The 26,819-nt window shown below is 42.5% G+C and overlaps 1 protein-coding gene across 4 annotated transcripts in view; it reads right to left on the reverse strand.

The window, feature by feature from the left end:
- The window catches only part of ESYT2 (extended synaptotagmin 2), a 310,854-nt gene that overhangs the window by 90,569 nt on the left and 193,466 nt on the right, over positions 1 to 26,819 (reverse strand). For all 4 annotated transcript variants that reach the window (XM_029588514.1, XM_029588510.1, XM_029588509.1 and 1 more), the window contains exons 8-13: positions 24,818 to 24,938; positions 15,851 to 16,027; positions 8,729 to 8,805; positions 7,542 to 7,590; positions 3,382 to 3,471; positions 833 to 928 (exon numbers count right to left, since the gene is read on the reverse strand). In XM_029588514.1, the coding sequence (XP_029444374.1) occupies positions 833 to 928; positions 3,382 to 3,471; positions 7,542 to 7,590; positions 8,729 to 8,805; positions 15,851 to 16,027; positions 24,818 to 24,938 (610 nt within the window). The remainder of the gene's footprint in view (positions 1 to 832; positions 929 to 3,381; positions 3,472 to 7,541; positions 7,591 to 8,728; positions 8,806 to 15,850; positions 16,028 to 24,817; positions 24,939 to 26,819) is intronic.

The following is a 26,819-nucleotide window of genomic DNA, read 5'->3' on the forward strand; positions in this document are numbered from 1 at the left end:
TAAATTTCCACAGAAAAACAAGAGATGAGAAAACGTTCATGACATAAAAATAATAGCACAGCTCTGTACAAATTCTTGAAAGCTGATAGGAATATTACAGGGTGAAGTAATGCCAGTTCATGAATACCAGACATGGGTCAGGGTGTCAGGTTAATAAGATGGAAGCCAAAAAATTTAGCACCCAGCCTGCCTCTTCTTGGAATACTGCCTAAGACATACAAAGAGCAGCCTCCACAAAATATACCTAAGCCACCTCTCCTTGCTAAAACATATCCCCTAAAAATAAGCACTTGCACAGGCAACAGTCACACAGTCACACAATACAACATAGAAGATTAACAAAGCAAAATATTAATAAGCAAGAGATGCAAGAAAGGATGAAGAGGCAGGACCACCACCATTTTAATTTTTGGTTGAAACCCGCTTCCTAAGAGGATTGCCCGGGCTGGCTGAGGTAAGCAACCCATGAGGCTAAACTGTTCATTTCTGCTTGGGCGCCAGATGCCAGTGCAGCAGAAACTATCCTCCTCTCCAGCACTGTTTCTGCCTAAGCTGTGAGAAGGGACAGGGAATGCCCGCTGCTCATTCATTTCTGGCACCAAGTTCCTACGTTACAGAGAGCGCCATTATGCTGGTCCAGCCTGGTGCATTAAACACCAGGTCAGAGCACCTCCTTCAGGGCACCTCCCCTTCTCCCCCTTGGGCCTAAGCACATGAACTCTGAGATGCTTCCAGCCCAGAAAACAGAAGGCTACGGACCCAGGTCTCTCTGCATGCAGAGTTACAAATGAGGCACCAGTTCAGCCCAGTTACTAATCGCTTTCCAACTTACTGGCAAATTTCTGGCTGAATCCAAATAGATGATCAGCAGTGCTGACGAAAGGCCCTCATTCACTTGGTCTTTATCAGCCTTAATGCTTGCTAACACCTACAACAAAGGGGAAAAAATAAAGCATTGATCACATATTGCAATCTTAATTCCTCTGCCTAGAGTTTGTATATTTTCCAAAGAATGTACAATATAAGAGATATTTCTTCTTCTTGTTCAGCATTCATAGGTGAATTTCCTACTCTGCTATCTTGTGTCTCATGGCATCAACAGTCACTCCTATGACCTCCAAGGTATCCCCCGACCCTAAAGACGACCCATTACAAGACCCCATAGCATCACCACTTCAAGTTCTGCCTTAGAAACACATACTCATTGCTCTATTTTCAACCTTCAAACATTTTGTTTCATAAAATGAAATGAATAAATGAAATTAATGCACCTCTGCCTGGTGCATGTACCCAAGAAGATCTACTTTACGGCTTCTGAAGGAGATTTAATCAGGATTTTGTGAAATCTCCTCCATGTGATGATACTGTTGATTTCTGGAAGGTCTCCACTTCAAAGCATTCTTGGGTATGATTGAAAAATACTTGATGGGATTTTGTGCTTTTACAGATTGATAGATATAGTTTGATCCTTTTTTTTTTTTTTCAGCCACCATTTCTTCAGCCCCGTTTTATTTTTATAACAGCAAAATGAGGGTTTAAAGGGATTCAGGGCCCACGTAATGCCTAGAACTTCTTTGCTGTCTTTAATCTGAATAGATACAGCTGCATTTTGTGTGCAATGGCATCATCTCAAACAAAATACAGCAGAACTAAAAAAGGAACAAATAAAGACCAACCGAAACGATCAAGAGAATGGAATGGCACAGGTTAGAGCTCCTCTGCTTGGAAAAAAAGACGACCGAGAGGGGATATGCTAGAGATTTATAAAATTCTGAGTGGGATGGAACAAGTTAATAAGGAATAGGTATTTACATGCAATGAAACAAACTAGTGCCAGATTTTAACAAATCAGAGAATTTTTTTCAGTTAAAAGACAATGAAGCTGTGGAATTTGCTGCTGGAAGATGTGGTCAAGGATAATAGTACAGCTGGGTTTAAAAAATTTGCAAAAATTTCTTAGAGGCAGGTCTAATAATTATTAGCAGCTTAAACTTGGGGATCATTAAATCTTACTTTTGGGAATGAGCAACTGGGAAAAGATGTCTCCCCATTAGCATATGCCAGGTACTTCCAAGTGACCTAGATCAGCCACTGTCAGAGGTTTTCTGACCCAGCACAGCACTTCTTATGATCTTTATGTGCCTTTCTTTAGCACAATAAACAAGTCTGTATGTAAAGTGATGTTTGGTAATTAATTTGCACAAGAGTTGGACATTTTTTCACCTTTTATATAACTTACAGGAAAGCAGCAGCATATAATAGAACAAGCTATTTTATTTAAAATATTTGTCCCCATTATCAAAAAATATCTAAGTGGCTTACATAATAAAACACTCATAATAAATCATGATGCAGACCAGTCAAACAAATAAAATATGAAAGCATCAAGCATAAAACATAAATCACTGCAAAAACAAAGACCATCTTCTGAACTGCAAATGTATATGAAAAACCCATCTTCTAATGCTCACAAGCTTGCCTCAGGCTAGCTTCTGAAATGCCTGCACAAACATGAAGGCTTTTATAGATTACCGAAAAGTAACAATCAAATTCTCAGCTTTCATTTTATCAGGTAATGAATTCCATAATATTTGCCCTGTTCAACATAAAGCAGTTGTAAACTGCTACTAAATAAAGCAGGTTCCAAAAGTTATGGAATTCCTATCACAGGGAGTTATCTTAGCTGATTATGTAATAGTCCTATAGTACTCTACTGCAGAAAACAATCCCCATCTTTTTTAGCACACACATAGAAAATAAATACTTACAAAATACTTTTTTTTTCCTTCTTCCTCTCTCACGGTGGTCTCTGCCACCCCCTTTCCCTAAACAGCTTGCCCCAGGGGTTCTATGGAACCTTTGCCAACCCTTCTCCATGGTGTATTCTCAGGGCCACTCTGCCAACAGGGACAGCCACACCAGCATCACCCATCTTCCAACCATCCCCGGGACCTGCATGTGCTTCCTCTGCAGCATGCTCAGGCCTCACCAGCCCTTATGAATGACAAAGCTGGACCTAGATGTCCTGCACCCTACCAAGCAATGTTACTTCCTGAGCCACAAGGATGGCCCGTGAGATATGTTATACAAAGAAATATTATCCAGTACATCTCCATATCCTGGGGACAATGCTGTGCATGCCCATGCAGGAGACTCGGGCTCTGGATTCCTGGCAGCTGAGAACACTGGGAGGTTTTGCACTCAGACCCCTGGGAGAGGGAGGATTATCGAATGCAGTAGGGAAATCCATTGAAGCATCCAACTTTGTGGAAAACTTTCCTTTTGTAACTCTTTTAGCATTGGAAACAGTACCACAACTCAGGAAAGGTGTGGGGAAAGGGATTGGAGGGTGACTCAAAAAAACAATTCTATATATAGTACCTCATCAAGATTGTTTGCATTTGGCACTGGGGACAGCCATTCCAATTTCAAGTGCAATTTTCCTGTAGAAGCATCATCTAATGGAAACCACTAAAAACAAACAAACAAAAAAATATGTTAATGGTAAAGACTGAAGAATTCATCACATAAACTCCATCAGCATCTATGTTGCCAATACTGTTTATTGTATTATGATACCAAGGTTCCAAGTTCAGGACATGACTTGCATTCCTTGGCACGTGGACCTCTAAAAGCTGGCTATGTAACTATAGACTTTTTTTTTTTTTTTACTGCAAACACAATCTGAGAGAATCAAATACCTATACACATACATTTCCTTTCAGCTACCTGTAAGAGTAGCATTAGCAGATGGTAAGGTACAGGTCTGAGGCTTCTGAAAAAAATTGCTTTATGTCTGCTTATACTGAGACGGGACAAAAGGGAAGAATGAAGGGAATTAATGTCAAACTAATGATATTCCCTTTGGCACCAATTCAGAGAAGAGTTAATGATCATTTTAAGGTGATAATTTGGATGTTATCTTCATTCATATCAATGAACTTGGGTTTCTGAAATACCAGACAAAATAAGATACTGAAATTAGAAAAACCACATCCCTCAAATAATCCCTCAATAGCATTTGCAGGATATTTTGCCATGTACAAACCTCCAATATGTTCTATCCCCCAAGGTTACAAGATGATACCATGCTAAGCTTGACACAAAATGTTTACCTTCATCAAAATTAAAACCACAAAGTGAAATAAAAGTACAACATAGCAAGATAGCCCAAAAAGTGATACTGAAGCCACATCTTCCTGACACCCCCCCCCTGTCTACCCTTTATCCACCTGTCCCCTGTCCAACAGCAGCCCCTTCACCTGCCAATTGTCTCTCTCCACCCTTCTACACTTCTCAGGCCATGAACTGAAGAATTTTCTGCTCTGGCAGCATCATGAATCAAAATCAGCATGGGGCCTCTTAGCCCATACATGCTTACAGTGTTATCCAGAAAACCCATGCAAAAGGCGAGGCCACCGTAGGGTCCATGAGTACGTGCCGGATCAGAGGCCCCATGGTGATTTTGTCTCTTCTTGTTGCTGTTATTCAAATTGATGTCGCTGCCACTGAAAGACGCAGATGACAGCCCAGTCAGATGCCCCATTTGTGCACCCCCCCAAACTCAGTCCTGACATGGTCAAGCTGTTAACAAAGGATTCAACATACATTATAATGGTGTAGAGTGTGACCATGTGCTCCAGTTAAGTGGAGTTGCTTATATGTAACAGGTGCTCTCCAAGGACAACAGGTTGTTAGTCCTCACACATGGGAGACATCATCAGATGAAGCCTGGCACTAACCACACGTCCATGCAGGGTCCTTTTTCAGTCTTATAACAGAGTTCATGAAAAATAAAACAACAAAACGAGAGAAACCCAACTCTGCAGGGTGGCGGATGGGTTTCATGAGGACATTCTCCAAGGACAGCAGGATGTTAGTCCTCACACGAGTGATTATGTAGTTCCAGGTCACGCCCAACATGTGCAGCGTAGAACAGGTGCCAACGTGCACAACCATTTTGAACTTTTCTCTGACCAGAAACTAGTTCAACGCCCTCAGGTCAAGAATGGGTCGAAGGCCACCAGTTTTCTTGGAAATCAGGAAATACCTGGAGTAGAATCCATCGCCCCACTGGCTTGGCGGGAACTGGTTCAACTGCCTGAGCCAGTAAGAGGGTGGAAAGCTCTACTCAAAGTATCTGCAGGTTCCCTACTGCACTCCACTGTGCACACGGAGGAGAATGGGATGGAATTTGTTGGAAATGCAATCTGTACCCCTGGTGCACGATGAATACGACCCAGAGGTCCGATGTAATCGAAGTCCATTGGTTTGCAAATAACTGTGGTCGACCCCACACTGGGGAGTTGACACCATAGGGCAGGAGTGGCTGGCTCACGCTCCCTGGCCACCACTCAAAATTCCACAATGAGGTTCTGCAGTGGGGCTGGGGTCGGATGGGGCGTGCGAGGTAGCTGCGCCCTCGGTCTTGCCAGAGGCCATTGAGGTCTCGCCCTAGAGACCAGCGTGTAGTATTTGCACAGCTGGTAGAACGGCTACCTTGGATACTGCCTGGGGGGCTTCTTGGGAGGCTGGGTGTCAGAAGTACTGGCTGACAACTGTTGAAGGTTCTCAAGATAGTCCTTCAGTTGTGCCACTGCCTTTTTAATCTTGTCGCCGAACAGGTTTTCACCCATGCATGGCAAATCTGCCAGGAGGTCCTGGATCTCTGGGTGCAGATCAGGGCGCGCAGCCAAGCCATTGGGCGATACCCAGTGCCCGCTGCGGCAATTATCATGGCCGTCTCAAACACGTCGTATGCAAAGGTGCTCCCCCAACTTCTGGGCCTGTTTCCAGAGGTTCCTCGATTATTGACCCATATAAAGCTGGTAACAAGCAATCCTGGCCACTAACATAGCGCCTTGAAACACCCAGCGTCCGAAAGAATCCAGAGCCCTATGCTCACAGCCCAAGGGGCTGAGGCATGAATGCGAAGCCTCTTCACCTTCTTTTAAGGTCAATTCCACCACCACCACCGATTGGTGGGAGAGCTGTCGGCGCTCGAACCCGGTGGTAGGCTGGACCAGATAAACTGCAAAAAAGCAAAAACAAGCGCGAGCTCCACGACCGCGAGGCAAAAGCTCCGTGGACTGAAGAGGGACCCCACGTGTTTTACGTTTGGGCAATTGCCCGGTGTGGTGAACACCACCTGCAGGGATGACTCAAAATAGGGAGAACAGGAATCTCAGTAAAGTCTCTGATAATGGCTGGAGAGGACTCTCTAGTGCTGGCTGTGTGGAGTTTGTAGAACTGGATGCTGGCTGGAGTGGAGTCTCTAGTGCTGGGAGCTGGTTTGAAGGAGTCAGGTGCTGGCTTGAAGTCGTCTCTGGTGTCAGGTGCTGGCTGGAGTGGAGTCTCTGGTACCGGATGCTGTCTGGAATGAGTCTCTGGAACAAGGTACGTGGGGGTAAGGGTGAGCTTGGGAAACACTGGAGCAGCATGGGGGTACGCGTGGATGTGAGTGCCGGTAAGCGTGGTCTGAACATTGGAACTGGGTGCAGGTATGGGTGGAATCTGGACAGCATGCAGGTAAGTGTGAGACTGTATGTATATGTGAACTGGCCTGAGGGAACCAAGACAGCAGGACAGACTGACTGGTCTAGACAAAACCAAGACAAGACTTACACTGAACAGAAAACAGAAACGCCCGAAGGCAGCAAGGCAAGGAGCCAGGACACAGAGCCCGAAGGCAGCAAGGCAAAGAGCCAGGACACAGAGCCCGAAGGCAGAACAGAAGGCCCGAAGGCACACAGAGGGAAATGGGAGGCTAGAGCAGGGAGCCCAAAGGAACTCGATGCTGAAGCCCTGAGGCATTGGCTAGGCAAGTCCAGGTCATGTAGCAGATATGTAGGCCAGACTGGGCCAGCCAAGAGAGCGTGCTCGTGAGGGACCTCTGGTGGTGAGGAGGCTGCATAGCAGCCATAGTCGTAACACTGAGTATGCATGGTTAGTGGCGTGCTGAGCATGCTCAGTGTGCCAGTCAAAGTTTCTAGAAACTTTGACAAAAGTTTTCTGTGCCAGGATCCATCTGACAATGTCACCCATGTGTGAGGACTGCCATCCTGCTTGTCCTTTGAGAAAGCTGGTTACACAACCAAAGATATGATTATTTCAGCATTTTTATGGCACATACACCAGTATGCTTTACATACAAATGGAAGGGGACCCTGCCGCAGAGAGTTTAAAATGTAAATGGGGTGCCTGAAGCAAAGGGAAATAAAAAATGACTTGCCCAAAATTACAAGTGTTAGCAGCAAAATCAGGATTTCATCTGGGGCTTTCCTGGTTCCTTATTCATTATGCAAAGCACTAGTCAACTCCTTCCCCACATATCCTGAAAACCAGGCCTGCCAGAGATTTTAGCAAGGACAGCATCTGGAAAATGCTGCCTCATAAAGGCTAACTACACATTTAAGCAATCTACTGAATCCTGCTGCTTTGAAAGCACAGAAAAACCGTAAAACACTAGGGAGGAAAGTGAGTAAAGATATAAAACACCATAACCATCTGTGATGACATGGCAGCAGCAGGGAGAGACTCACCTCATCTACTAAGCGTTCCTTCTCAACCTCAGTCAGATCTATCATGAGGCTAGAAAAGAAACATAGATCAGAAGATGCCATCACATCTACACGTCAACAAGGAAAAATATGCAAAGGTTTGACTTTACGTGCAATCTCTATTTTTCTTTTTTACCTCCGGGGAAGTAGAAAAAAAATATAATATTTAGGAAAAAAAAAAGATTTTCTGAAGGGCTCTGTGACCTGAAGGACGACAAAATTTCATGTATATTTGCACAATTGTTACTGTGAAGCAATAAAAAATATCTTAAGATGCACAGAATCCTGAGTTCTGGTGCTAGTAAACCAAGAAAACGGAGATCACATGAATTACAGTGTGTCCAGACGAAATTGCTTCCTTGCAGTTTTATAATTGTAATACTGTACGAATCAGAGACTACCTGGCAGGAGCTGACAACGATAAGTGAAACACAATGGATGAGAAAAGTGCTTCAGTTTTAAAACTGATTTCTTACTGTAAACTGCTCCCCCACCTCCATTAGAACTTTTTAAATTCACAATTGCTTCCCTCAGCCTGGTAAGTTCTGCTCATACTCGGCTATCATTTATCACAGTTAAATGTATTGCTCTGGCACAACTATTCCACACTTGTAAATATACGGTCATCGGAAATTCCTTCAATCTTGGGCCCTGAGGACTCCAAGTCACGGAGAAGTTAATCAGATATGTTCTACCATAGGACCATGCAAAGCCACTGTGAGAGTACTGGAAAGTACCAGAAGATTGACTGTGGCCATCAACGTTCCCTCAAATCTTTGAAAGATTGTGGGCGCAAAAATGTTCATTTTGTGCAACTTTTTCAAAAACAAGTTCAAATTTGGGCACTAAGAGCCAGCATAATGCAAATACACATACATGCACACAGTTTAGAGAAAACAACAATGGCAATTCCTGCGAAGAGAGATGGGAGTCATGGAGGTAAGTGGCAAGTGATTGCAAGTTACAGATGACAGACTCATGTATTTATTTATTTTTTTTTTTTTTACAAAGTTCTCAAAATTTGAGGAGAATTTGCATAACAAGGATGTGCCAAGTTCTCTCAGCACTTTTTTTTTTTTTTTTTTTGAGAGATGCACATTTCGGCATCCTTCGGGCCTCATTTATTTACATCTGAAGGGTTAAAGATCACATAAGCTAACTGCATTTACCTTCCCAAAAAGTCATCTTTGTCCGTGTCCTCATCATATAGACGAATCTCCACATCTCGATAGTCATACACTAAAGCCTAAAAGAACAAATGCAGGAGTTTTAGCACAGAGAAAAGCACCCAAAATATAAGTGTCTAAGTGTTGTATGCTGCCTATAGCTTTCCCATTAGTGATAAAACCCACTGAAAAAATATCATTATCTTCATATTAATTATGCAATGTAATAGTCTGCCAATCACATTATCAAACAAAAAAAAAACTATTGATGAGAAAACACTGTCTTAGTATTTCACTTCTTACCTTAACCAAAGGTGTAAATAGCTTGTTTGTTTGTTTTTTTCCTGAGAAGCAGAGTTTATTTTTAAAGTTAGTTTAGGGCCAGCCTGATGGCACAGGAGATTCAGATTCAACTCTCTCATCTGGATCCCTGATCCTCAGGTTGGCCGAAGTAGTGCAGGCAGTATCTGCAGACCCCAGGGAGGGATGCTATCGAGGGGAGGGGGGAGCAGGCTATCCAACACTGGCCCCCAAAGGGATAGTGGTCCATGCTTCCCAGATGGATAACCATCACTATGAAAACCAGGCAGGGAGGGGAGGGGGGCATTAATCAGTGGAAAAACCTCAGTGGCCTGCATACAACGGCTCACAGCATCTAAGGAGGATGCTGAAGCCAGATGCCCACCATGAGCTGCTGGGCAAAGAAGAGAATTATTTAAACAGTCACTGTTTCTAAGCTTAAGTATCAGCGTGCTTCACAGCCATCTTCCTGCATGCTCTCTGTCACTACCCCTTACAGTGATACCAGAGCATGGTTTCTTCTGCAGTCGGGAGTGCTGCACTATTTAGCAGGAAGTACAGCTCACACTAATACCTCCAGCCGCTGCTCCTGCAGTACTCTTACCTCGTCTCTGCTCCCTTATCCTGCGCACCTGCAGCCTCCACTTTTCTAATCCTCCACCATGCATGACACTCTGGTCACTGCGCTCCTCTTGTCGTTTTCCTCAACACCACCAGCCACAGGGCCCCTAGTTCCCCCCCCCCACCAGCTGTCACTGCTCCTCTACTCCCCCCCCAACCACCTCGCGTCCCTCCAATCATACTCCCCCCCAACCACCTCGCGTCCCTCCAATCATACTCCCCCCCCCAACCACCTCGCGTCCCTCCAATCATACTCCCCCCCAACCACCTCGCGTCCCTCCAATCATACTCCCCCCCAACCACCTCGCGTCCCTCCAATCATACTCCCCCCAACCACCTCGCGTCCCTCCAATCATACTCCCCCCCAAACACCTTGCGTCCCTCCAATCATACTCCCCCCCCCAACCACCTCGCGTCCCTCCAATCATACTCCCCCCCCAACCACCTCACGTCCCTCCAATCATACTCCCCCCCAACCACCTCACGTCCCTCCAATCATACTCCCCCCCACCCTAATCACCTCGCGTCCCTCCAATCATACTCCCCCCCCCCCTAACCACCTCGCGTCCCTCCAATCATGCTGCTGCCATCATTCCTACGGCTGACTCCCCTGTACCTCCTTACATGCTGTTGAGCCTTTCCCTCCGAGCCAGGTCCTGCCTTTCCCATGTCACTAGAACTGCTCTGAGCCAGACCCTGCTGCCTGCCACAAATTTTCTGTCTCTGACAATGGCTCCAACTGGCATCTACTGCCTGTCTCTCGATGACTCTGACCCCCTTTTCTTGAAGGAAGCTTTCCTGATGCAGCCAAAATTGCTACAGAAATTCTCTTACAAAATCTTGACTCACTGTTAAACAAAGCTGTGTAACCATGAGTCCTGCACAGTAATTTTGGTGTAAAATATTATGTGCTCTGAGCAGGGGATATCTATCTATCTATATCTATATAAAAGAGAAAGAGAGAGAGAGAGAGAACACCCACACACAGACATGCATACTCTATTTTCACTCCAGTAATTTCTTCTGCTGCTCGGGCTTCCAGCTCTATTGTTTGGCTATGGCACCATAAGCCTTTTCTCTCACCCACTTGGGGTTTTTCCTCTATTAATATCCCTTTTCCAACTCAAGCCCAGACACTGCAGTGACAATCTCCTCTAAGGCCACAAACCAGGCCCCCCAGACGGAATGCTGTAGGCATGAGATGCAAGTCTGGCCACTAGGTGTCACCCTTGCATAATGGTTGGGAGTCCCTGCACCCAGAAGGCTGTGAACACTGCCTCCGCAGAATCCCCAACCCTGGCTGGCCCTGGGGAGCAGAAGCCTTGTCTGGGAATCAAACCCAGGTCTTTTACACACCAGTGTGCAGCGAGTGGTGTCACTAAGCCAGCCTGAAAAGTATTTATTTTGTTTTGACAAAAATGACATTAAACCACTTTTACTCATCTGAGGTGCTTATCTAGATAAACAAGAAGAAGAGAGTCTGGGTAGGCAATGGTTCTGCACATACTTTTCTACCTTATTAATGTTCCACATAAATAACTCCATGAACAAATGAAAAGTTAACAATGAATAGACAAGAGTACTTATCCATCTTTACTTGCCAACATAATGAGCAACATCACAACCAGATGTTCGAGAGAAAGAGAGTACAGCTATTAATTTTGTCAACAAAGTAACATGAAAGTAGTTGATTCAAGTTGTTCTGTTGAATGATGGCTAGATATATGATCACTCCTTTGTCATATAAACAGCCCGACACAGGCCCTTAATTAGACCTGTGTGTTAGTAATGGGGAGCTAGAGATGGCGGAACAAGCAGAATGCAGCACAGGAGCTCCCAAACTTGGCACCAGTATCAGTTCAGGTCTCTTCCAAAGCTTCTTGGAACAAGTAAACAGAGCTGCCACTTCTACCTGTATACAGCTGTACACAGTATAATACGAGAACAAATGAGCCCTACATCAGCAGGCTTTCTGAAAATGACCTTCTTCAGAGTAATGCTGTATTGCTCAATGTGGGCATGGCTGCATCGATGAACCAGAGAGTCACTGACATACCTGCTGGATGTTAAAATGATTTTTTTGCTTCTCAGGCACCAATGTGTTGCTCTGCTTCTGTTCTGCGCTGATGTCCGGTGGCATAGATCTAATGATATCACTGTGAAGTTTGCCATGAATGTGCCAGAGTGCCAAGCTACTTGTTGGATTCCTAAATGTCTCTCTCTGTATGTGTGTGTACATGTGACAATGCAAGGCTACAACTTTTAAGGTGATAATACATCCCTTAGAGCATCACCACAAAGATTAACTGTAACCGTCATTATGGTGACTACGTTAGCTTTGTGCAGTCAGCTTCATGCTGGCACCTTCCTAAGCAGGTCAGAGCACCATGAGATTTTAACCATTTTTCACACTGCACGTGCAGAGCCAGAGACCTTAAAGATACATTTCTAAAATCATTCATCCCCCACCTAACAAAATAAGAAACACTTCTGTGCTAAATCCTAACGGTGAACAACATTTGGTTTGCAATTCAAAAAAAGGTGGGGTTTTTTTGTAGCTAGATGAGTTCAAATACAGCATTTTTAGATTTCGGTTTTTTCTTTTGCTCTCATCTATTTTGAAAACTTCCAAATAGATGAACTGCGGTTGGTTTGCTAGGATTCAGTAAAATTAAGAAAAAAAAAAAAAAAGATTATTCAGTGAAGTTACAAAGGAAGGAAAATCATGATTCAATACAGAAGTGCCAATCTAGTGAGAAATTTGGTAAAGCTCGTTTTCTATGTTGCAATAATGCTATATGCTTTTTAGATTATTTTGCTGTTAGTTTTACAGTTAGGTATACTCTTTGCTTAGTCCTTCAAGCTTGCAAGTCCGTTCAGAGCCTTTAGCAATCCCACTCACTGATATTTTTGATGGGGGAGGTGAGCCTGAGGAGCCATTGGTTTTTTGATTTGGAGCTAGCTGGGATTCCCTCTCCTTTCTAATCCCTTTCTGCGGTCAGTCTAGCCCAGACATCGCAGGGGCTGTCTCCTAGCTGAAGGGAAGAAACATGGTTCCTTCTGAAACTTGGCATAAGTACGATTTTAAGTCAGCTAGTAGGTGTCACTGTTAAGCGATGGCTAGGCTCCCCTTCTTCCGCACAAGGGCTGCAAGCACAGATTCTAGAGCAGCGGTTCTCAACCGGTGTGTCCCAAAGCACACCCAGGTGTGTCGCTACACTTCCCGGTCCTCCGCTGGCCCAGAGCTCCCCCTACCCCAGCGAAATAGGAATTCATCCTCTGCCAGGGCTTAAAATGCTGATAGCTCGGGCGGAATGCAGCAGGAGAGCTGGAGTCAGCGGCACCAGCATGGTCTCTTCTTCCCGCCCCCCGTGGTCCGAAAGAGGAAGTGGAATGCAGTGGCCGCACACGCGGGAAGAAGAGACCATGCTAGTGCTGGCAGTGTGGCCCGAAGAAGAAAGTTTTTGGGTACTTGTAAGGTTCTTATGGTCTGGATTGGTCACTGTTGGAAACAGGAATCTGGGCTTGATGGACCCTTGGTCTGACCCAGTTTGGCAATTTCTTATGTTCTTAAGGTGCGGCCTTAAGAATGAGCAGCACGGCACAGAGCACAAGAGGAGCAACATCAGCCCCCGTGGCCGATGGGAGTCCTTTCTCGAGGCCGCGAGGACTGGAAGTGAAGGAGTGCTGCTGTCACTAGCTCGAGAGGGGGGAAGAGAGAAAGTGAGCAAGCATATGTGTTTGAGATCGTGTGTGTGTGTGTGTGTGTGTGAGAGAGAGAGAGACAGCATGTATGTAAGTGAGTGACTGAGAGCCTGTATGTGTGTGTGATTGAAAACCTGTTTATGTAAAAGAGAGTGTGTGTGATTGAGATCTTTTGTGTGTGAGAGAGATAGCATGAATGTAAGTGTATGACTGAGAACCTGTATGTGTGAGAGAGATCATGTTTATGCACGATGTGTGTTTGTGTGTGACTGAGAGCCTTTGTAGTTGAGAGAGTATGTGAATGAGAGCCTGTGTGTAAGTGAAAAAGCATGTTTGTAAGTGTGTGATTGAAAGCCTCTGTATGTGTGAAAAGACTGCATGTGTGTAAATGTGTGATGAAGAGCGTATAAGTGAGAGAGAAAAAGCATGTGTAATGTGCGTGATTGAGAGCCAGTGTGAGAGAGAGAGCTTGTGTGTGACAGAGAGAGGAGAAAGTTGCAAGCAAACCATCCCTCCTCCTGCTAACTCAAAACAATCTCAGGGCACCTGGATATCAAACGTTCCCAAGTATACAGAGCAAAGCATTTTTTTTATCATTATTATTTTTCATTATTGGGTCTTTGTGCCTGCAATTTGGAAATATTTTATTGGTCTCTAGAAATTTTTGGTATGAATTTTTAATTATTGGATATTTCATTCATCCGCTGGTTTTACTGCTATTGATTTTATATTTCTTGATTTCTTTTATGACACTGGTGATGTTTCTCTTTTTCCTTTGTTACACTGCACACAGAATCTCTGGCTTGTTGTGGTTTGCAGTTCAGTTTTCATTGGCATGTTTCTATTTATACTTTATGGTCTCTTTATTCTTTGTTAGGTGAGGATCTGAATGTGAATGTGACTGAGGTGAGGTATCCTGCTGGCGTGTAGTTTCTGTGTAGGACTCTACAGCAGCCTGGCTTGGTCTGTTTTCCTAATAGGAGGCGTATTGGAGTTTTATGGTGCTGTTTTGGTATGGGATGTTTATGCAATTTCTGTTCAGACAGATTAAATCTTTCCCTTGTGCCATTCTTAACAATAAAAATAATATCAGGCCTTTATTTTTTTTTTATTTCCGCCATGAATTGTAATGAGCAGTGTCACAGATGTGAGCGTGGTCTGTCAGGTGTGTCACGATGGGAAAAAGGTTGAGAACCGATGTTCTAGCCATTGCCAGACTGCCAAGCAGGAGCCAGGTCAGGGACGTGAACCCAAGTCATATGTCTAGCAGCAGGACCATCAGACTGGCAATACTACTTTTAGATCAGCTTGCTCCAAAATCCTCAGTTGTCTTTCTGACTGATCCAAGTTACCTTCTGAGCAGCATAGGGTTCCACTAGAAAGGTGGATCCTGTTATGGGACAGAAAGCAGTGAGCTAGTAGAACGGGTTATCATAGAGCTACTTGTGACCATTTCTTTTTTCTGGAGGTGGGAGAATACCGATGATTGCTAAAAGCCACAGGGAGCTCAGCAAAAACACAATAAAGCTTCCTCCTGCTGCTCTTAGCTGCAAGTTATTTGTCAGCAGTCTACAGGGTACACAGCCGCTGTAAGACTGACAAGGCTGAATTTACTGGCATCTAAAGGGAGCTCTCCAAATTTTATCTTTACGGTTAAATGTTATTTAGTATAATCATAGCCCAAAAGATTCGGCGGCTTATCACAAACTGTCCCCTTGCTCACAAAGTGCAAATCAATGTCAAACTGTTTTTTTTTTTTCAGTTTTTAAACAGAAGCAGAGAAAATGATGGCAGATAAGAATTGTAAGGTTCACTTAGTCCACTCGGCTTATTTACTTCTTTCCTCTGTGCTTATTCCAATGCCTTCTGTTACTGCTTTTGCCTCCATCACTTCCCTTGAGAGGTGCCCTTTCTGTGAAGAAGTGTTTTCTACAAATAGAGGGCAGTAGATGCCTCCCCAGTTGACGTGGTATAGAATTTATTTTAAAAAATGTATTATCCGCACACCTTACACAAAACGTTCGTGGCGGAGTACAATAAAAAAACATACATAATCAAATAAAAATAGAACAAACATGGCGTCAAACAAACAGTAATAACAGAGAGCTGCTTGCAAGGATTTCTTAGGAAGGTGTACCTCATAGCCTACGTAAATAGAAAGGACTTAAGGATCTTTTTAAAGGGTTTAATACAAGGTGTGGAGCAAAGGTTGTATGGGAGAGAATTCCAGAAGAGGGGTCCGCAACCGAGAAAGCTCAGTCACGGGTGAACCCCAGAATTGAGCTTTAAATTCTGAAAACAGCTTAGAATTGGCATCAGTGTTTTGTATGGTTTGAAAGCTCACAATATGCGATTTCCACAGACATCAACAATGCACAAAGAAACTCTTGTAAAGTTTGGAAATACTGTGGCTGACCACAAAATTACGCTGCAAGGTCATGTCTGCTCAGGTGCTTGTGTAAGTGCGGAGTACATATTAAAATATAAAATGTGTTTTACCTCATAAACCTCATTCCATTTTGGACTGAGGTTTTCTTTAATGACTTTGCTTTGGAAGACTTGGTTGCCCACTTGAATAATTCCATAAGGGTCAGACTTTCCTTTAATAAGGCCTTTCATATAAGTATCTTTCCACATCAGGTCCTGAGCTTCAATGAAGTGTATCCTGAGAACACCCTAAAAAGAACAAAGCAAAGTTTAATTAATGTAACATACATTGCCACTGTGAAATAGTGTTATGCTTGGTAGCCAAACAAACAACAACCTTGTCTAGCTGCAATGACCAATCCATAAGCTGTGATATAGGACTGCTCAATTACGTGACGTTAAGAGGACTCTTCAGCTAATTTCTTAATTACTTTTCATCAATTGCTTGCACTGGATATGTTTCTGCTGTAAATGAGCCTGGAACTTTGACCAAACTCCTGCTGAGCAACAGAGCTGGTTAGCGTGGTCACTCTCCTCCCACTTACCTAGTCATCATCGGGGTGGGCATGGGGGGCTTTTAAGACCACGGGATCACAGACGGGCCCTGCTGGTGAAGGGCTTTGGGCAAAGGGCCATGCCTCTTTGCTTGTAATATTGTTTGCTGTTTTTGTTTTTTTGGGGGAGATGAAACATGAACCTCTCTCTGTAATTACCAGGACAGGTATATATGGTCAATCCTCTAACTTGTAGATGAGATGCAATCACAGGGCTGAGGTCTTAACATACCCTTGTGCTCTGCTGTTAACTTGTACATTGGGCTTCCTCCCAAGTTTTCTATCCTGTCTATGATCTGTATTAATATTTCATCTTTGAAAAAGAAGTTGGATGTTGTTTCTGCATTATTATTGGATGGCCAATTAGATATTTTGCTTATTACAGAAACATGTCTCTCCTGCACATTTTTTAATTTGTTTGTGCCTGGATAGTTATTTGTTTTTTCAGCATATAAGGATGGGTGGGTGGGTGGGGGGGGGGGTTGTTCTTAAGATTTATAAGCATTCTTAACCTGAAACAAATGTCTGTTTATTTGGGAAATGGTTGTGAGAATTAAGCTGTAAAGTTGCACGGCTGGACTATAAACTTATTATTCTGCCCTCCTGAAATACATTTTTTTTTCACTTTGCTTTTTTTTTGCAAATTGATAAGATTATGATTATTGGTGATCTAAATATTCACCTAGATAGTAGACCAAAAGGAGTTTTTTCAGGATTTTCAAGTCTTTTTGTCTGCTTTTCATTTATCTCAGTTACTTACTACTGCCACTCATAGGGCAGATCAGATACTGCTCCCTGAGCGTTTTATTGAGCAGGGTAACATTAAGTAATATCTGTTGCAACCTGTTGCTTGTCTGACATTTATCTTTAAACTTTTAACTTCTTTTTCTGGATAATTCTATGGAACGTGTATGTAATATAATTACTAAATTATCTCAAGGACCTAGTGAGCTAATTCCATTTATCAAAGAATGGAATGAGAGCGCAGATTTTATAGGTGATGTTTCAGTAGATAACTTGGCAGAGGCTTTTGTTCAAAAGCTCCCTTCCATTACTCAAAAGGTTGATTCTCTTAGGCATAAACACCATAACTCGTCTAATGTTTGAGTTTTGTATTGAAGAAATGGGAGATGTGTCGTGCCGAGTGGAAATGGTACAAGAAACTCTTGTAAATAAGTTGGCCTATGATAGCATCCAGTGTGAATATAAGACCTTATTTGAAGTTACTAGGAAAGCCTTTTTTTTTTTTTTTTTTTAATTTCTCCACAACATGCAAATTTTCTCTCATGCATATTCATTGTGGATATCCTGAAAACCTGACTGGCTGGTGGGCCCCCAGAACAGGGTTGGGGACCACTGCTTTAAAGGACTGGCTGATTGACATTTTTGCCAGTGAGGTGTCACGTGATGGAGTCCCTTTAATTGAGGATGCTGTGAATGAGACTGCGGGTCCGCCATTTTTTTGAACAGAGGCAGCGCGCTGCGAACATTTTTCGAATTTAGAGAAAACGAGATGGATTAACATAAAACAGCTGAGAAGAGCAGTGGTGATGCGGTTCCCCTGACGAAGAAGAGATTCGAAACTTGGCCTTGTTGGGTAAAACACGCTCATGCCGATTCGATTTCTCAGTGTCTCAGTTTGAAGCTAAGTATGGCTCGTTTACAATGAGTTGATGAACGGGTTTCATTCATATTTATGGTGAACTTTTCACAATATTTTACAAGTGATAAACAATCTTCTTAGTAACAAAAATTGAAATGAAAAAATTATATAACAGGGTGGAAGGTGGTGTTCATGATTAAAAAACATCAAAGATTACCTGGATGGTATCTTGAACGTACTTTATGAAATATCACTCTCCTCTCTAAAAAAATGTTTTTTTCTATTGTGAGAAGTGAGTTTATAATTTAAATGACATGGTGATTACTGGTGTGCAGTATATTAATTACACAAAAAAGTTAAAAATAAAACAATAAAATCAATTAATTTGATGCTTTCTCGGCATTTACGATTCTCTGGCAAGCAACTGCTTGCCGTACCTCCCATGAAAGAGGCCCACCTGAGTGAGATGAGACACCATGCCTTCTCTGCAGTAGGTGCAATTCTATAGAATGCCTTTCTAGAATCTATTTGGTTCCTGGATAACCTTGTGGTTTTTTGTAAGCAGTTAAAAACTCTGTTCCTAATTAGATTTAAGGTGGTTGAGTGCATTTTGTTGTATCTTGGATATGAATAATTATAGTAGAATGATTAGTCTCGAAAAAAAAGGGGCAGAAGGGTGATAATGTGCAACCTGCCGCATTGAGATGATGCCGCACACTATCACCCCCATAGTGTCACAGCAAAAGGTGGTGTTATTTCCAGCACTACTGCTGGCGATAATGTGTAAAACATTATCGCCCGCAACGGTACCAGAATAACATTTTTTTTTTATTACCCAGCCTCTTCCCCTCATTTAAATGTTAACGTCATGTTGCAGTGGTTATCGCATTTTAAAGAATGACCCCTTTAGTTTGTGTGTGTGTTTTATGAATTTTATTGTGTGCCTCTTAGTACAGCTAGTCTGCTATAAGTGGAAAACAAAATATTTTAAATAAAAATAAATATTTTTACTATTTCTGCTTATTCTTTTTCTCCCTGTTTACATGTGTTTCTAAATTTTCAGGTCTTTCCTCTCTAACTTATGATCCCTCTTGTTATTCACCATCATCAATATCTTTTTATTTTCATATTTTGTTAATTTGTATGAGTATTATACAAAATTGAAAGTTTGAGTACACAGCAAATTTATTAGTAAAGCCTATTGTTTATCTATAGCAAAATCCATACCATATTTCTGGATTTTTTTTTTTAACTGTAATATTACTTTTTTCTTTTTAAAAGATGAAATTGCTATCAGATAACCTCTGTTAGTGGCTTACAGGCTTCCCATACTATTCCTGGTGAAGTCACTGAGTTTTTATTAGTTAATATCAAATCCTGATTTTCTCTTTTGATAATTTCTCTCTTCTTCTCTTATAAGACTTATATTAAACCTCCATTTTTCAGTTCTATTCATATTTTGTGACTTTGGAGCTCTGTACCAGCATATGGTCTGAAATTTCTACATTTCCAATGAAGCACCACAACCTATCTTGGGGCCGATGCAATATTTATGCAGAGGAAGCAGGCGCTAAACAGTCAGCGCCCGCTTTCCGAAATCTCTCCCAGGCGCCCCTCCTGGGGGTGCCATGTGATATTTAAATTAGGGATCGCGTTATCAAGGAGGCACTAGGGTCACTTGCGCACCCCTAGCGCCTCCTTGATAATGGGAGCCCAAGAGTGTTGGCCGACCGCCGGTTAGGAAAACAGACGCCAAATTTATTGGTGTCTGTTTTCCTAAACGCCGCACAGCCAGGGGTTCAGGAAACGGATGCTTGTCAATTGAGCGTCCGGTTTCCTGCACCTGACTGCTGGTGCTTTCTTTCTTTTTTTTTTTAAGTTTATTAAAGATTTTTTCTCCTACTTAATATCACAATGATATTAAATAGGAGGCAGTATAGAAAAGCAGTTTTTTTCTATTTTCTGTACTAGTTTAAGGAGTACTCAGCAATTAACACCTGCTCAGGGCAGGCATTAATTTCTGATCACAAAAAAGTGCGTCCTAGATGCATATTGTTTCTTGCATTGGGAGTGAATAGCTAATAGGCTCATTCTCATGCATTTGTATATGATGAGCGCTATTAGTTTCACTCCACATTGGATGAACGAGGTAGAGGCATAAGGGGATTAGTTAGCGCCTATACAACCTGCATCCAACTGTGAGTTATTCAGTGCTCTCGGCTAAGCGCACTGTATTGCATCGGCCCCTTAATGTTTATTAAGTTTTAAAATCCAAAAGGATTAGCGATCTGAGAAATCACCTGCATTCATGTCTGACGTCTTCCTGCTCCGCTAACATGTCTGGAGTGAAAACAATACTTTGGACAATATATTTGTCATACAGAGAAGATGTTTTGGTGGTGCTTTGTGAGAAATGTAATCATCAGACTGAAGATAAATAAAGACAGGATGTGAACTGAAAGGAGGGCAATGGCTCCTCTGAAATATAGATTTAAATAGGTAGTACAACAGGCCTGGCTTACCATGAGGGCAGAACAGATGAGTGCCTATGGTAGCAGAATACATGGCACCATCAAAACGCTTCCTACTCCATATCAGCACTGCCACTTTCTCATGGCAATATTTACAGAAGTGCCTCAAACACACCAATCCATCCAAGAAAACCCTTGTGTGAAAGTGTCAGTGTAACCAGTCTGTGATGCAACAAATATTTAGATTTGCAGCTTTACGGATCCTCACTAGCTTGCTCTGTATGTTGTGATGACCAACCCAAAACGCCATCTGTTCCAATTAACAAGTCACAGAATTTCACTCAGTAAAAGGTGCAATTACCATTAAATCAGGAATTGAATTCAACACTCACAGGTTGTATCCGAGTTTATTTATATTTAGAAAATTAGGGAGTGTTAACTGCGGTTGTGGTAGAAATCTATGTAGCAGTCTATTTTTTTGGGGGGGGGGGGGGTGTCTTTCCCATTCACACATCTCCATTGTCAATCTCCCCTCCCCAGGCAGCCTGCCTGGGTGGCTGCTGGAACCCTCTCTTGTTCTCTCCTCCTCTAAGGTACCTCAGCCTCAGCAGGGGCTATTATGGCAGTGACTGCTCTCCTCCGTCCCTCCCCAAACCCAAGTGTACCACCTCAATCAGCTTTGACAAATAAAGAAATTTCAGCTTAGATCCCCTGGAGCTGCAGCACGGAGGCCTGATCTACAGGGATGGTCCCTTTGTGTAGCATTTTAATGCAATTTGAACTTAAACTGATATTTATTTAATTAGAATTTTGCAGACATGACATTTTAATGAGACCAATTAGAGTTTATAGAAAGCAGCAACAGCAGTGATTACTGTAGTGTTGATCAAGGGATACTGTCAGTTACCAAATATTATTCTCGCCAATTCCTGCTAGAAATAATATATAATTATAATGCGAGTCTTACCCACTAAATCCTAAGGTGAGCCACTGAAGCTAGTGAGAAATTAACATGCAGCATCACAGAGCACACATTCCCTGCTGTTTAGCATATTGAACTGAGGGAGCAGAGGGGAGCAGGAGGAAGAGTGGGGCCAGAGGAAGACATGATAGGATCATGTGAAAACAAAGGAGGCACAGAATAGAATCCCAGGCACAGAGACGACCTGGATCATTTTTCAGGCGTGGTAGTCAGTCTCCATGTTTGCTATAGTCAGTGGGCACTTGCTATCTTCAAATGAACCCTTGCTAGTGTCTCCAGGAGTGCTGGGACCAATAGGGAAACAGTATCTCTTGAACTGATTTGTTAATGGGGAGCTGTGCCCGGATGAGTTTCTAAGCTGAGGCGCAGGTAATGTTTTCTTACTATGTTGCAAGCAAGTCTTTTCACAACCACTGTCATTTCTTATGAACTAAATGTGACCCATACTTCATTGTCGTAAGGTCACTCAGCAGCATTTTTCAAATACTCTACAGATGACAACAGGATTGTGACTTAATCCACAACAATAAGAGTAGAAAAAAAATTGATCATAACTTGATGTTGACATCGCACTGCCTGGAGTGCAGATTGCATCAGGTTCTGTTTGGTGGAGCTGAAAAACACTTTCCTCATAAAAGCAGTTAAACACGGTTTCATTTGACGATCTTCAGCCCTGATGAAAGCCGTGTGGTAGAATTGAAACAGTCCTAAGTTCATGGAAAAATATATTTGTGTGTTTTGTTAACTAATTGCTTCATGCTGGCATGCCTAATAATTTTGCAGTTTTGCTGTGTTTAACAAATGAAGACTCACCACTGTTTCTTTGGGCAGTCTTTCTACGTTTTTCAGGTTTTCTTTTGTGTATTTTATATTATGTGAGAGACATGGGAATGAAATCTCTAACTATAGCAAACTGCTGATAACTGTTGATAATCCATGGTTAGTCTACATATGCAGCCCATTGTGCTTGCTTTTTTTTTTTTTTTTAATTACCAACTACCAGAGTGTTGTGAATTTGATGACAGAAATAAAGATTTTACCTTCATACTATATTTTTAATTTACTGTACTTACCATATATTAGTTTTCAACAACTACTACTCCAACATTTCTGGATCACTAATCAAGGTGGTGGAGTAGATTACAAACTGGTTGACTGACAGGAGAGAGCATGTAATGGTAAATGGAGCCTACTCTGAAGAGAAAACAGTGTTAAGTGGAATACCACAAGGATTGCTATTGGGACTGGCTCTGTTCAATATCTTTCTGAGTGACATTGCAGAAGGGGATAGAAGGTAAAATTTGTCTATTTGTGGATGATACTAAGATCTGCAACAGAGTGGACCCGCCTAAAGGAGCAGAGAGAATGCAAAGTGATTCAAGGGAGCTTGAAGAGTGATCGAAGATTTGGCAACTGGGAGTCCATGCCAAGAAGTGCAGAGTCATTATCTGGGATGTGGTAATCCAAAAGAATTTTATGTGATGGGGAGTAAAAGACTGACGTGCAGGACCAAGAAAGGGATCTTGGGGTGATAGTGTCTGGCGATCTGAAGGCAGGAAAGGAATGTGACAAGGTGATAGCTAAAGCCAGAAGAATGCTGGGCTGCATAGAGAGAGGTAATACCAGTAAGAAAAAGGAGGTGATAATGCCTTTGTACAGGGCCTTGGTGAGTACTGTGTTCAGTTCTAGAGCCCATATCTCAACAAGAACAGAGACAGGGTGTAGGTGGTTCAGAGAAGGGCGACCAAAATGGTGTGGGGCCAGTATCAGAAGACTTATGAGGAGAGGCTGAAGAGTGTAAATATGTATACCCTGGAAGAGAGGAGGTGCAGGGGAGATAAAATAGAGACCTTCAGATACCTGAAAGGTTTTCATGACGCATGAACTTCAAAACCTTTCCCATTGAAAAGAAATCAGTAGAATTAGAGATCACAAACAAACTCTGGGGGGGGAGGGGGGGGAACAATGCAGAACGAAACCCAGAAAATATTTCTTCAGAGAGAGAGTGGTGGATGCCTTGAATGCCCTTCCAGAGGAGGTGGTAAAGACGAAAACAGTTAAAGAATTCAAAGTGGCTTGGGATAAACACTGTGGATCCCTAAAGGCTAGAAGCTGGAAATGAAGAAAAGGGTACATGGGGGTAACTTGCTGATGCGGCGGTTACTACCCCTTAACCAATAAGCCTTGATGCTTTTGATGCAACTGCAACATTGCTTTCCACTTCAACGGCAGAGGGAAAAGGGGAGTTAGATTCAGACAACTAACGAGGGCCCTGACTTTTATGATCTGGGGAACTGATAAGCATGTGGGGGTAACCTGCACAGAGCAGCAATTAATAACCTTAACAGAAGGCAACGGGATTACTACACTTAACCAATAAGCCTCGATGATTCTGGCACAACTACAACATCACTCTCTGCTTTGAAGGTAGTGGGGGCAGGGGTAGGGGTTGGAAGAGGAATTGGATTCAGATGACCACTAACACGGGCTCGGACTGTTATGGTCTGGGGTAATGACAAGCAGACATAAGTGAAAAAGCACAAGACTATTTCCAAGGCCAGGAAGGCTCATCGAATAATTGCTTGGAGCGGCATTTGCTACCCTTAAGACAAACATGGGGATAACCTTCACGGAGTGGCAAATACTACCATAAGTAGCTTGCTGGGCAGAGTGCTGTCATTACTATGTTACTAAGAGTAGGGTGGGAGGAAACCTCAAAGGCCAATTAGCGAGAAGAGAAGGGAGGAGATCCTCTCTAGCAGCAGTTGGAAGCACAACCAAACAAGCCCCAGAGAAGGTATGTTGGGAGAGTATGAATGAACTGTTTGTGGAGGATGATATGCTGCCACAGCCTGAATGGCAGAACAGTCCTTGCTAGAAATGGTAGCTAAGAGGAAAAGATAAGGCTGACTAAAATTGTGCTTTGAACTTTACTATAATTGCTGCAGTGGGGGGAAGGGAGCTGCCCCGGAACCTGTCGAGCAGCTGACGAGAGAAAAGTTGTGCTTGAAGCCATGGCTATAATTGCAACCAAGAAGAGGGATATTACCACATGTCTAGGACAACTAACTGAAGCAAGAGGAGTGTGTTGTGTGAAATATGGAGGGAAAAGACTGTGACCTGGGACTATCACGGGGTTGGCACGAGTAGAGTTTGGCTAAGCTACCAAGAGAAGGCATTTTGAACTCAAGGAAGTGGTTTGAGTTTTCTTGTTCCTGCAGAGCTAACTTGTACTATGAAGCCAAAGCAGTGGTGTGATTTCCACTCATAATTCTGAGTGGTGATACTCCTCCATTACTACACTCATTAACCTTTTTTAGCTGATGTGATTATTTAAGAGATAGAAAAAGGGATCTGATTTTTATAATGTCATACTGATAAACATAGAACAAGTGATCTCTTTTAAAAAAAAATAGAAAATGGTCTTACCTTTGGTATAGGAAATCTTAACTGTGAAAGTTCCACATCGCTGACAAGAGAGACAGTGACTCGGTTTGGAAGTACCAGGTAGTTAGCTATTATATCCAATATTATAGTGTCTGATAAACCACTGTTGAAAAAAAAAAAGATTTTATCAATTGCATAGCTTTCCTTAACCGTATTACTTTGCTCTCTGCTCCTCTGGCTCTTATATTGAGAGTTCATACTAATTTGAGGGGGTGAGAACAAACACTGACTCACAATTCAGCATTAACAACATTTCCAGTGTGCAGAGCAAATTGATGCAATGGTGAAAGGAGTTCTCATATGAAATTTGTGTAGAACAGAAATCAAATTAATATCTTGTTCAATGAAAGAGCTGAATGGTAGATGAAGTTAAATATAAAGGCTTACAATGAAATCTTGAAATGATTTTTCTGTGCATTTGTGAGTTAATTCTAGCCAACTGGTAACTCTTTTCTTCCCTAGTCGCTTTATGTGAGATAATAACTATTAAGTGGCCCTACACCACTGTAACCCAGGAGATCTTTACATCCATTCCATCTTGATCACTGAAAGAGAGGAACTCCAGCCAATTTAAAATCCTGGTACACTGCAGACCTTTGAAGGAGGAGAGATTTAGCCACCGTCTCCTGGCTGTTTCCATGCATCTCATCCATTTTTAACATCATAAAAACTGGGGCATGTTCAGCTAAACCTACAGTTCTAATCTCACATTTTTTTCCACCCTATACATTTTAGTACTAGGAAACCACCACATATTAAATCTTAAATAGGAATTATGAAGGGTTCAGAAAAAATGTATAATCCCAGGTCCCTTTATCTATCTATCCCATGCATCCACTAAACCAAGCTCTTCCATGTTATTCCTCAAAAATTGTCAGTCCCTATTTCCCCCAGGCCCGATCTAACTGGTGATCATGGACAGCACTCAAGTCTTCACCTATCAATAAAACTTCCTTTGCTTTAGTACTTATCTCTATTACTGACTCTATCTCCAACACCATCAACTTCTGGAACAATTGTCTACAGTCCATAAACTCCCTCCTCACTAGCCTCAACTTAGTTCTCAATACTTCAAAACGGAACTTATGCTGTTCACCCTGGAGGACAACTTTCAGGCTGCCAACAATCTAATCACACCGCTAAGGATCTCCCCCACACACGTAAGATACCTAGGCGTTACCATCGACAATAGGCTGAATCTCAAACAATTTGTCAAAAAGACAACAAAAGAATGCTTTCACAAGCTATACATTAAAAAAGCTGAAACCTCGCCTCCATTTTCAGGACTTTAGAACAGTCCTCCAAACAGTTCTATTTTCAAAAATTGATTATTGCAACTCTCTGCTAATTGGCCTCCCAGCTATCACCACCAAACCACTACAAATGTTGCAGAACTCGGCAGCCAGGATTCTAACCAACTCTAGTAGAGGAGAACACATCACACCTATTTTAAAAAACCTACACTGGCTCCCTATTAAATCTAGAATCATATTCAAAGTACTAACCATAACCCACAAAACCATTCATTCCCAAACTTCGCTAGATCTAAGCGACCCACTTCGTCCTCACGCATCACTGAGACCTATCAGAACCAGCTACCTAGGCACCTTATATGCACCTCCAGCCAAGTCACTGCTCAAGAAACGAGCATTCTCGACTGCCAGCCCCTATCACTGGAATGCCCTCCCCACGGATCTTCGTCTAGAAACTTGTAGTCGAACGTTCAAAAAGAAGCTCAAAACTTGGCTTTTCACAAAAGCCTTCACTTAAAGATCTCTCCCTAAGGGATTGATTCACGCATTTCGTACTCCACGCCAGATATCTGATGCCATAACCATAAATTCTCCTGTTAGTGGGACTTTAATATACACCCATGCCTAATAAGTCTGTCGTAAACCCGAGTTTGATTGTTATTTGCTATTTGTTTTTTGTAATAATTTTAAGTCATTCTCAGCTTTTATCTATAAGTTCTTACAAAGTTAAC

This window comes from Rhinatrema bivittatum, chromosome 2 (genome assembly GCF_901001135.1).
Source record: "Rhinatrema bivittatum chromosome 2, aRhiBiv1.1, whole genome shotgun sequence".
In the NCBI taxonomy this organism is placed as follows: domain Eukaryota; kingdom Metazoa; phylum Chordata; class Amphibia; order Gymnophiona; family Rhinatrematidae; genus Rhinatrema; species Rhinatrema bivittatum.